At 49.9% G+C, this 12,728-nt stretch overlaps 1 protein-coding gene across 1 annotated transcript in view; it reads left to right on the plus strand.

Annotated features, from left to right (window-relative positions):
• The first annotated feature begins 2,106 nt into the window (after positions 1-2,106).
• Positions 2,107-12,728, plus strand: part of Dscaml1 (DS cell adhesion molecule like 1) — a 316,656-nt gene continuing 306,034 nt past the window's right edge. The window contains 1 exon segment of the mRNA XM_059267747.1: positions 2,107-2,224. Within this exon segment, the coding sequence (XP_059123730.1) occupies positions 2,122-2,224 (103 nt within the window). The 5' untranslated portion in view covers positions 2,107-2,121.

Here is a 12,728-nt window from a genome sequence, read left to right on the forward strand (position 1 = left end):
TTTTGTCTTGTCTGTGCTTTACAGAAATGGAGGTTCACAGTCTGCCTTTTCTGGAGTCTTCAGCTTACTATTCCCATGAAATTTATCCTCACTGTTTTGTGTGTGGTGGAAGGTCACTCATTATCACTGATGTATAGTATTTCACCATGTAAATAGGCCACACGCTGTTTGTCCATCCCGCTGTTGATGGGTATTTGAGTGCTGCACAGCTCAGGGAACTGTCATTTAAGTACGATTCATGATGAAAAGCCTTAACAGTGAAAGAGCTGAATCTCTGTGGAGGCAGAGAAGCAGGGGTGATCTCTGTGGGTTAGGCCTGGAAGTGAGTGAGTGGCTTTGATCGGCTCTTTTTAACTAGGACATCACAACATACTATACTTCTGATACAGATAGGAAGTGCCTCAGATAGCAGGAAGGCACCCAAGTGTGGGCAGTGGTTTTCTTACAAGGGAGTGTGGGTGCAAGAGGAGCCTATCGTGTAGCTCCAGAGTGCCATCTGTCCTACAGCTGTGCTGGCCAGGCCCTGGTGGGCAAGTCTAGTGACAGGCCCTTCAGGATGAGCTTCTGGACTCCAGCCTCCCACCACAAAGCTTCTCTCACAAGAGCAAGGCTGCAAGTGTCTAGGCCCAGAGCTGCGGGGGGATGAGGGGTAAGCCCTGCCACCCATGCCCTTGAGTGGCCTGGGGTCAACTGTTGGCCATGCTGCTGAGGCAAGGGTTCTCTCCCATGCTCCTGCAGGTGTCTCTTCTGTATTGTTTGGCCCCTAATACAACCTAAATATTGAACTGGGAGCCTTGAAGCCTGGATTTAAGTCCAGTTCTAGCCTCCATAGCCAGGATCCCTGGGAAAGGCCTTCACGTTGCCAGTTACACTCTCCTCCTTGAGTTAGAATCAGTCTTCACAGTAAGTCTACACAAGATTTCTTACTGATGATGAGGCCAAGTCAAAGAACTATTTCCCACATGCATGGCCTTTTCTGTGCTGCTCCACAGATGAAGAAATTGAGGCTCAAAGGTTAACTCACCTGCATCCAGCGTCCCCATGCTGCTCAGAGGAGGAGCAGGGCCCACTTGTCTGATACGCTTATGTCCACCTCGGCGGCCTCCCCAGGACCCCCAGGGTTAGCATGCAACACAACTTGCCCTTGACCTCCACTACTCCAGCATCCTCAGGGGTCAGCTCCCTCAGGCCCCTTTGTGAGACTGGATGGAGGCAATGCTGCTAGACCCACGGGAGGGCTGGACCAGAGCCTGACGGCCAGCTTCTCCCCTCTTCCTTTTCTTCCCTCCCCTCCCCTCCTTTCCTCTTGCCTGGAGAAGAGGAAAGATGAAGGCCTAGGGAGGGCCAGGTCCACTGGAAACACAACCAATTAAAGAAGCTCTTGACAATGCCAGAGAGGCTGCAGGTGCTCTGCTTGCGGGGAGGATGCCAGGGCCCTAGGTGTCGCCCTGGCAACCATGGCAAGGAGAGTAGAAGGGCATGTTGCCCAGGTGTCTGCTGGGGACAAGGTCCGTAGGCAGTGGGGGCTCTGGACTGTCAAGCTCTGCTTGTCAGAGGAGGGGGTGGAAGGAAGAAGTAAGCCCCTGGCCAAGGCCAAGCTGAGGACAGGGGGTAGGCAGAGCTCTTCATCCAACCCTTAAGGTAGGGTCAGCCCACCTGCAGGATGTGACACATGGGTGGCTGCAGGCGACACCATGTGAAAGATGAACACAAGGCTGGGAGCAGGCTGGAGTGGACTCTAGAGGGACAAGGTGGTCCTAAAATCAGGCCAAAGTTGGAATAGGACAGAAGCAACAAGAGATTGGAGGGTAGTAGGGGTATGGGGACTGTGTCTGTGTCTGAGACAACCCCTGTTTCAGTTATTCTCTTCTGCTGCCCAGTGGGTACCACCAGTCCCACCAAGTGCTAAGTATCTGAACTACATTTCCCAGAATGCATTGGAATAGCCCCACTTTGTCGTTAGCTCATATAATCTGGGTTTTATTTTGGCAAATGATGGTCACCGTGCTGAACCCACTTGCTGGCCCCTTTCTCCACCACCATGACCTTGTGACACTCCTCTTTCAATCTCCCACAGTTTTCAGGGAACCCTACACCGTCCGGGTGGAGGATCAAAGGTCAATGCGTGGCAACGTGGCCGTCTTTAAGTGCCTCATCCCCTCTTCAGTGCAGGAATATGTTAGTGTCGTGTCCTGGGAGAAAGACACAGTCTCCATCACTCCAGGTAAGGAATTATGGGTGGTGGCTGGCAGAGCTGCCCAGATGGTGGATGGTGCCTGAACTTGTCTATGAACTGAGCAAGACCGTGACGATGGCTTTAGGGGCTGATCTGTTACTGCGCTATGGAGTTTTGGCAAATGAGCATCTTTGGTGTCCATCTGATCATCTCTGTGTGGCATGGTAAAGTCCATGTGCTGAGCTCAGCCTGTGCTAGCTACAGTAGTCCCACAGAGGGGGCTCTCCTTGAACTTGCCCTGACTTATGAGAACCTTCGGCAATGTCACCCGTGAAGGGTGGTAGGAGAGACAGGGTACATTTTGTACTTTGTGTGTAACTAGGGTAATGAGGCTGGATATATGGGGAATCAGGTCTAAGTGTGCACACAGGACTCCTGTGAGTTGGCTGGCATGTCCTAAGACTCCTCAGCGACTGACATCGGAAATACAGCAATACTGTGTTGTAGTTAGTCTTGGAAACCTCTCGTTGGTTCATTTTCACCTGGGAAGGATTTTCCTTCCAGCAGTAAACAGGTCTTGGAAACTCACAAAAGGACCTCTTAAATCTTTATTCAACCTTCAAGGTTCCAAACAAAACAAAACAAAAAAGAACAACCCACCCCACCCTGACCCCTTTTTCCCCTACACCACATGAGCTCCATTTCTCCTCATCTTTGAAGGGTTGTCTTTACAGGAAGAACTCTGCTCTTCCTGTAAAGTGGAGCATCCTGACCAGCGCTCTTCAAGCAGCCTGTTGGCACCAAGGTTCCCAGCCAGTTGTCTGAAACGACCCATGGTCTTCAGAGTTAGTTGAGGATGACAAGCCTCGATAGGAACCTGTTATAGAGCAGGATTCTTCATCTTGCTGAGCTCCCTGCATCCTGAGATGTGAGCAACACCTTTGAAAGAGCAGTGTTCGGGTCGGCTGAATCCAAATCATCCAGGAGCTGGCCTGGGTCTCAGCACTGACCAGTGCTCTTTGGATGGTTGTAGGGTACAGCCAGGTGGAACCTATGCGCACACATTTGTAGCTAGCATGGCAGGTGCTTTAAAAAAAAAAAAAAAAAAAAGAACATGTGCCTTGTTCTCACTACTTCCCCTCTCTCAGTTCCAAGCAGATGGCCAGGCCAAAAGATCTCTCAGTACCAGACAGGTTAGCAGCCTGGTTATAGCAAGGCAGAACTAACACTACCTACAGATGCCTTCTCTCCTTTTTGTGAAACTGTAAGTTAATGGAGCTGTCTAGAAGGAGAGCCCGAGAGAGAGAGAGAGAGAGAGAGAGAGAGAGAGAGAGAGAGAGAGAGAGAGAGAGAGAGGAGAGGAGACAGAGAGAAAGAAAGAGAGAAGAGAGATAAGGAATCCAGGGCTGCGAATGGTACTGTGAGCATGTAGAAAAAGTACTTGGACCTCCTAGGAGCATCTGGGGAAGCCCTACAGGGCTGGGACTCAGGTCCCAAATGAGACATGGCAAACACAGCCAAAGATCTAAAAAGCATCATTCAAGTAGGGAGCGCAGGCTGGTGGATGCTGGCACATCCCTGGGGAAGCCTCAGAAATGATGGATAACGGGGTTCCTGTATTTCTAGCAAAGGCAGGTTTTAGACATTTAAAGACCTTAAGGAAATGTAGTATTTCTTACACACTTGGGTTTATGGATGAAGCATTATGTCCATTAAAATAATAATTATGTTATTAAAACTTTTTGAGTACTTGCTATTTTCCTGGCACTGGGCTAACACCTTCATATGTCATATTTTAGCCTCACAGAAAGCCCAGAAGAGTGTTTTCCCCTTTCCACTTACAGAAGAGAAAACTTAGGCTCAAAGAAGGAACTCAATTTCTTCCAGATCACGTGTCGATTACCCAGATGAGGCATAAACCGAAGCAGGAGTTCCCCCAAGCTTGTGCTTTCCCTGCGTGCACACGAATGTGCCCAGTTTCTCTGAGTACCATGGAACTTTAAATGTGTGCTATAGGAAGTGAGACCTTTGGGGGAAAATACTCTATGTTGGTTTTTAAAGGGATGGTTTGGTAGAACCAAATGTAGGTAGTGATTATGAACCTAGAATCTGGGGCCAGACTGCCTGGGATGGAAGCTCACCCCATTGCTTAATAGCTGGGTGAGTTGTCTCCATTCATAGGGCTTCACTTCCTACAACTGTAGAATGGGTTTATAGGGTTGAAATACAAATATGCAATGTTCCGAATGTTGCTTGACATTCTGAGGATGTGCTGGGTTGTAGCTGCCATTGTTTAGATCGAAGCCAGTGTCCTTCATTATTTCCAGTGGTTCCTGGTGCGGTGTGTGTATTTCTACTGTGCAGCTGACCTTGTATCTCATTCCCAGAGTGGGTCTCCTAGGAATGAGAACAGTGTGGTTTTTATGCATGCATCCTCGACTCCTAATACATTGCCCTCTGAACTCACTACAGCAAGGGCTCACTCAGTGTCCATTGAGGAAGGAATGGTTGCTTGAGACTTCTGAGAGATTCTGGGAGGCAATCTGGACAGATGGGGACATGAGGACAAGCTGGTGCGTACTCGGTAGCCAGAGCAGAGCAGGCGGGGAGGGAAGGTTCACTAGTTTATGTGCCCAGGAGCTGGAGGTGGCAAGCTCCCCCAGGCACCCCTTGTAGTTGGTGCTTCAGAGCTGGCTGTCTTTGATGTCAGGACCAGGCTGGTAGCCCCAAAGGGCATAATTACCAGGGAAGTGGCCTTGATGCTAATCTGCGGGACCATGTTAAACTTTGGTAGACCGCCTTTCTTTCCTTTGGTCTTGGAGAATTTTCTTCTCCTGCCTAGCCTTCTAGCCCCAGCCATAATCATTCTAGATCCTTCTCTAGCTATTTGTTAGACCCAGAGACAGTCTTCCCAATACATTGAGTCTAACTAATATGCCCCCTGGGGGAACCCAGGGGAACTGGAAACAGTGGGGCTTGGCTGCATCTGGTCTCTGTAGGTGAGGACCAGAGATTGGGGACACATGCCACACAAGCCCTATTTCATACTTCCAGTGTTCACATGTGCCCAGTGTGCACACACTCTGCACATTTAGATAGGTGTTTTGTAGTAGCAGGATGCCGCGTCTTGCCATGGAGAAGGCGATAATCTGGTCCGAAAGCAGAGGAGGAATGCAGCATGTCAGCATCTGGAGCAGGGAACCTGGGTTAACTTTGATCTCTGCATCCATGGGGCTAGTCTCTAATGTTCTACACTTCAGGGCCAGCAGGAGCAGGTGCTGGAAAGCCAAAGGAAAGCCAGGATGCCGGGGTGGACCAGTCGAGGTCTCAGAAAGCAGCCTCCTTGGGGAAAGCATGTACCCTGGGAGGAAGGGCCTGTTGGCCACAGAATGAGAGCAAGGCCTCCTGTGCTTCTTTCTGGCGGAGCCTGGTATTTAAACAAGCTCTGGGAGTTGAGTATTTGCTCACAGGCTGCCCCTCCTGGCTAGCCATGCTGTCTTGGAGCTGGCCACCAAAGCCCTATCCAGCTTTTTGTTATGATTTCTCAGAGCTGGGAGAAGCTAGAGAGATAGCTCAGCCACTGCTTCTGTCTCCACTTGCCTCCCCAACCTCTCCTGCCTTCAGCTGTTTGCTGGGTTTCAGTCTGGCCTCCTGAAAGTGTGAGGAAAATCTTGGACCTGCCAGACTCCTACCCCAACATCCCTCCTAGAGTACCTATCGTGTGGTGGTGGTGGTGGTGGTGGTGGTGTGTGTGTGTGTGTGTGTGTGTTGTGTGTGTGTGTGTGTGTGTGTGTGTGTGTGTGAGAGAGAGAGAGAGAGAGAGAGAGAGAGAGAGAGAGAGAGAGAGAGAGAGAGGAGGAGAGAGAGAGTTTGTGTAGGAAGAGGGGGTGAAACCATCTCTTCAGAGTGGGCAGGATGGGTATAAGTGGACTAAGGGCGGTGTACAAACATAGATCAGAATTAAAGCCTTCAGTGAAGCCAAGATGTGGTTTAATTTCCCATCTGCATGATCACCATTACAATGCATGTTATTGGATATAAAGATAAATCCGGCCCTGTTCCTAATAGCTTTTAATTTCCACCAGACCTGATTATATCGATGCAGGCTCCTTGTGGGAGTTTCCCAGCATGCTCTTCCCCAGCATCCTGACTGGCTTTCTTAGCCCCAGTGGGGAGTTTTGGACACAGCTCAGATGCCAGCCAGATGTATCCCCTGCTGCCCTGGAAGATGAGCCTGGTTGAGCTGCCTTGTTAGTGTGGATTGGGGCTCTTGGATGCTAGGCTGTCACTGGGCCTTGGTCCAGCGTGGGGGTACATCAGGGACTCTGCATCTTGGGGGAGGGGATAAGCAGGGACAAAGGGGATCTATTGGGGAGGGGATCTCTCTGAAAAGACCCTTGCTTCAAGGGTTCTCATCAGACAGTGCTTTGCCCTGGTACCCACCTTTGCCCACAGATTTCTGAACCCTTCTAGTGACTGTTCTCAGACTAGAGGGTCCCAAGGTTTTCCGTGGACTTCCACACCTTCTCCTTTTTGTCTCTGCTATTTTCCTGGCCTAACTTATCTACTCATGTCCTCTTCCTATCAAGACCCTGCTCCTCCTTTCTCCTAGGACTTGGTGCCCATGTGTCCCCTTCCATGGGCCTATACCACAAGCCTGCAGCAGATATTACAGCTCCTTTGGCTCCGTTCCCATTATTGCTGTCTGCACAGGAGGATGTGTGATATTCTTTTCCCATCATTTTATCCCCGGGAACAGCATAACATTGCAACAGAGTGATAAAGATAACAAGATTAAGGGTAATGCCTATCATGTATGGTGCCCTCTTTTTGGGTTAGGAATTTCATGTATTCTCTCTCTAATCCTCACAATCACCTTTTAAGACAGATCACACACACACACACACACACACACACACACACACACACACATACACACACATCATTTATAAATGACGATATAGAGGCCCAGGGAAGTTAAGCGTCTTCCTCATGGCCACATGGCTGATTGGACTGTGGCCTGGATTGGGGGGCGGTCTTCTGGCTTATTTTGCTTCCTGCTAACTCTCTAGAGCTGGTTCCCCAGGAGAAGTCATCTATTCTGTCCTTGGACTTCAACCCAGAAGGGAGAGCCTGTCCCTGACTCCTGCACTTGCCTGGGGACAGAAGCATGTCACGAACCACCCAGTTCTGGCTGTGTGTGCAGTGAGAGGCACTAGTCTTTCTGGCTGAGAGCAGATTTCTAACTTGGAGACCAGTGGACAGAATAACTGTTCTTACGTGAAGGCTGTAGGGACACCAGCTCTTGGTTCTATTGGGAGACATAGAGAACTGAGCCCTGACCCAGGAACTGAACACTGCCCTCCCGCCTCAGCTCTGATGCCTAGAGATGGATGATCCCAATGCCGTAAACAGATGCAAACTGGCTTGGGCTCTGGAAGGCAGATTTGCTTTATGAATTACATTTCATACATGCTGACCTTAAGGCTACTTTAATCCTGTGTGTCTGCTCTAAGTTAGAAGGCTGGGTGAGGTTGGGCACAAACACAAAAGGGATGGTGGTCCCAGGAAACCTTTAAGTGGCCACAAATAGGCTACAAGTGAGCTCCCAGGATTACAGACCGTCAGGGTTGGCAAGGCCCCTGGGTCACAGAGATGAGCCTTCTCGGTGACTGGTGTGAGACTCAGGCCTAGACCTCCGCCTCAGGCCAGTTTCTTGGCTGCACATGTTTAGGGCACACAGTTTTAATCACTCATGGGGGATTTTATTTATTTACTTACTACGAGCTTCCCACTTTCTTTGTCTAAACTCTACCCATCCTCCAAAGCATTTTCAAATACCACTCTGTTCTGATTACTGCCAAGACCGGATTTGATCACCACCTTGACTGGCCTCTTCCCAGGGAGCCTCTTCCACATCCTCTCCTAGCTTTAGCAGTTCCTGTCTTGGGTCATTAATGGTGTTCTAGAACCTGTGTCGTCCCTCCTACAGGGGTGTGGTACCCTCTAGGACGTGTCTTCACCCAGCCCCTTTGCTCTGATGCCCAGGGGAGGTGGTCAGCAATGGGGATGAGTATCTACCATTGCACCCACCCTCAGAGGGGTGACAGTCCTGCCTAAGGCTGCACAGCAAATGGGTGGCATCAGCTGGATGTGCCCGGAGGAGAGTCTGTCAATCTTGAGAAAGTTACAAAGACTCGGACAGATGACCAAGATCCTGTTTTGGTTTGTTTTTTTTTTTTTTTTAACGTAGATATTCTATGATCATATCTGGTCAGCGTGGGAAATACCGGATGCCTGGATATGTGTGGTGTTACGCGTCTCTGACTGGCTGGTGCTTGGCAGTCACGTGATGCAAACCTGGGACCATTGAAGGAGTGAGAGGCACAGTGAACATCGGCCCTGTCTGCTCTGTGTGCTTAGGCCCTAGCTCAGGGATAAGTGCTCCCTCTCTACACACTGTTTGCCCCACGATTGTTATTGTGCACATTTTGTTTATGAGGATGCACAGCTAGGTTTAGGGACTTGTGCGGTGAGAGGAGAAATCACCGGGAAGAAAATGAATGCATATTAAACTGCATGTCTGCAGGGTCCTGTGGCAGTTATTTACAGGTCATCTCGTTTCATTCTCCTGGTGAGTTCATGAGGGAAACATCTCCATTTGCAGATTTCAAGAAAATGTTACCAGAGAGACCCGGCCATGTGCTCCAGAGCACCAAGCAAAGCAAAACCTGAAACTCTTGTTCCTGGACCCCAAGCTCTTTCCTTGTCACAGTGACTCTAGGGTTGTCTAGGGGCTGCCAGCAATCATTGTTTCCTTTGTGAAGGCAGTTGCCTAGAGGAAAGACAGCCGACCCCTTCTGTTTCTCTGTGCTTTGGTGAGGAAGGGAACACTGGACTCTAACAGTCCTAGATTCTTTGCTCAAGCGCAGAGAGGATGTCCTGTCTCCTGAAGTCCTTAAACAGTGTTGTCAAACACCAGGCATGAGGACACATTCCATGGCATTTGAGAGGTGGAGAGGGAAGGATCGGGAGCTTAAGACCAGCCTTGGCTGCATGAGATGCTGTCTCAAAAACAAAAACAAAAGAAAGCCCTTAAATTCAACACAGTTTGCAAGTCAGAGATAAAAGAGAAATGCGCGGGAGCAACAAAGGCACCCTCTCCCTGGTCCAGTGGCCCACAATGAAAGATGACCACAATAATAACAATGGCTAGGAAGAAGTAAATGGACAGTGACCAGCATTCACACTCTCCTATAATATGCACTCTTCCTGGATCTTGTCATTTCCTCTCCACATGCATTCTACCTAGCAGGTTCTCTTACTACCCACATTCCAATGTCAAGGGTCTGAGACACATGGAAGTCAGCCCCCTGCCCCAGACCGCAGATAGGGTCTTCAAGCAGCACAGTAGGACTTCTGTCTCGGGCTCCCTCACCATCTGGGTTGGGCTCTGCCTTTTTCTGCACTGCTCTCGGTGCAGAAACCAAGCCTGTTTGCGGGTATCCTATCCTTGATTCCTCTCAAGCACATCTGTGTGACACACAGATTTAAGGCACTCATGGCACGGTGAACCAAAGCTTGGGGTGGGGCTGTAAGGCCTTCCCAAAGTCATGCCACCAGGAGGAGCTCACCTGGACTTTGGTTTTGCAGCCTTTATCCCAGAAGCTCTGGAGGCTCAGCGCCTGTCTGGCTCCCCGGGATTCCTTCCAATGTCCCAGCAGGCAGCCTGTTCTGCAGTCATTCGCCAGTTGGTTGGTTCCAGAGCCATCAGCCTCGCTCCCCAGTCAAGCAGAAATGTCTGTGTTCACAGGTGCCTCTGGCGGTGTGTGCATGTGTCGTGTTTTGCTTTTCCACTTAGTTCATGGCAGGCGCTGCATTTCCAGAGCACCCACTGGGTGAATTTCAGCAGATTTAAGGCAGTTGTAGGCAAACGCCCTGCCCCAGGATCATGCTGCGACAGTGGACACAGAACAAGCAGCATTGTTTGGTTAAGTTGGCACCTCTGTAAGTTACCCTGAAATCAGAGCAGAATTCTTTATAGAAGGTTATCCTATACATAAATCATCATTAGACCACCTCATTTTTGTTTAATGCCTACCTAACTGTGCTGCAGTCTAAAAATGTGTGTTTAGTGAAGTCAAGGGTTGCGGGGAAATTATAGGGTTTTCAAAAACCCATTTGCTTTGCTAGTGCTCACATCAGAATCAATCTTACCTTCAGTTCTCAATCGCATTGCAAACAGGCAGCGTTGCTTGCCGAATCCTGGCATTTAATATAGGGTAGCGTTTATTCAGAAGGAGCCAACGGTGCTTGCAGAATGGCGGAGCTATGTACAGATGCCACTTCCTGCCAAGCCTGTGATTTTGAACTCTGTGGCATATCCATAAGCTGTCTCTGCCATAGTGAGAGCCACGGCCACAGCCACAGCCACAGCCACAGCCACAGCCACATGGAGATGGTGCCTAGGTTGTAAGTGCTGAGGATGAGTGGGCTGGGCTGAGGGTGGGGGTCAGCATCTGTAAGGTTGTGTATCAGCACACAGTAGGCACTTAGAAAATTTTGTCTGATAAGTAGAAGAAGGTTTAGCCAGGGCAGTGGCTGGCTCTCTGGTCTGGGTGGGAAAAGGAGTGGGTTCAAGAGAAAGAGTGCATAGTGCTGCCTGTCTCTGCGATGGCTAGGATGAAGTCACTGCTCCTGTGCATCAGCAGGGCTTGTTTGGAGTCTCTGATGGGATGAAGCTATATGACAAAGAATGTACCATTAGGGTTCAGGGACTAGGGTCTGAATCTGACCTTGTTCCTCACTTTCTATTCATGGCTGGGCAAGCCCTTTAGCCTTGTAGGAGCTTCGAAGTCACCAGGTTTTATTTGTTTGTTTGTTTTGTTTTTATATGTTTTTCGAGACAGGGTTTCTTTGTGTAGCTCTGGCTGGCCTGGAGCTCTCTCTGTAGACAAGGCTGGTCTCAAACTCACAGAGATCTTCCTCCCTCTGACTCCCAAGTGCTAGAGTTAAAGGCATGCACCACCACGTCCAGCACAGTCCTCTGTTTTGAGGATGAGAAATTACATACCTTTTTTCTGTGTAGGGGAAATCCATTTTCCATATTTAGGACATTTTTTTTGTGCAGATCTGTTCTCTACATACAGACATTTTGTATGCAGAATGTTGACTCCTCCTACTGCTAGGCAGACATGTACCAAGCCCTTGGACCACAGCTGGAGTCCCAGGGAGTTTGGGCAAGTGCTTAGGTGAAACCTCAGGAGTTCCTGGGGTGAAGACTTCAAAACCAGAGTCCATTGGAGCACCTCCTGGTGGCACACCCTTGGGCAGGCCTCACAGCCCCGTCCCTCCTCTACCCTAGGCCTTCATTTCTCTGCCTGTTCAACGAATCTGTTGGATCGTGAAGAATGAACACAGAAGTGTGAGCATAGAGTGTGAACAGGTGGACAGGAACCTATTTACAGGGTCTCATGTGGCCTTCAGGGCTACAAGCAAAAGGGTGCCGAGACAGCCCGGTGGTGTGGCAGAGCTCCCTGGCGTGTGCTCCTGTGCTGGTGGACACCGCGCATCTGACGGGGCACTGGGACCCACAAAGCTCTGTCTGCAAGCCTCCTGTGCATTAGTTCCTCTTCTCGTTGCTATAACCTGCGGAAAGCATCTTGGGGGGGGGGTGTGTGTTTGAGTTCTCAGTATAAAGGTAGAGAGCATGGGGGAGGGGGAAGCGTGTTAGCAGGAGTGGATTCAGGCAGCGGCAGCGACGGGAGCAGGAGGCTGCTTGCTCACATCTTCAGAGAGCAGAAAACAGAGAGAAGACAGGAAGCGAGGCGGGGCTATAAACCTCAAAGACCCCACCCCACTCCTGTCCATACCCCTCATCCACACACTCCCATTCCTATGATCCATGTCCTCCAGCTAGGGTCTACCTCTGGAAAGTGCACATCCTCCCTCAACAGCACCACCAGCTGGGAGCTAGGAGTTCAAACCCAGGAGGGTTTGTATTCAAACCCTATTACCTGCCTTTAGGCGGAATGCTTGCAGTGGAGAAGAGGAGAGGGTTACAGTGCTTTAACCAAGGCCTCTAAGCTAGAAATACGGTTCTCTCCCGTCTGAGGCTCCTCCCCTTCATGAACTGCGGGTTACCGAGGCTTGGGGCTGAGAGTATTGTCTCATACCCAAGCCTTCGGGGGCATAGAATCTGTCAGAGTCGGAGTGAGCCGAGAAAACAGCTGAGGAGGCCGAAACGGGTAAAAGCGAGGGCCATGAGGATGGTGGTGGAGCGCAGGCATGCGCTCTGAGGCTGTGAGTTCAGCTTCTGCCTCGGTATTTTGGTGCCAACTCGATACAGAGTGAGTTGACTTTCCCAGCAGTCTTTTTGGCTGTCTGAGACTTTGTGAAGCAAATGTTTTCCTCCTGAAAGCACATGGCTAAAGTCTCCCTGAGTAAGATACAGAATAAGGAAAAAGCTTGCCTCTAGACAGGGTCTCAACCCTTTTGGCAAACCTCCGTCTTTAACAATATTTACGTTACAATCCATAGTAGTAGCAAAACT

The sequence above is a fragment of the Peromyscus eremicus genome, chromosome 7, assembly GCF_949786415.1.
Source record: "Peromyscus eremicus chromosome 7, PerEre_H2_v1, whole genome shotgun sequence".
Classification (NCBI taxonomy): domain Eukaryota; kingdom Metazoa; phylum Chordata; class Mammalia; order Rodentia; family Cricetidae; genus Peromyscus; species Peromyscus eremicus.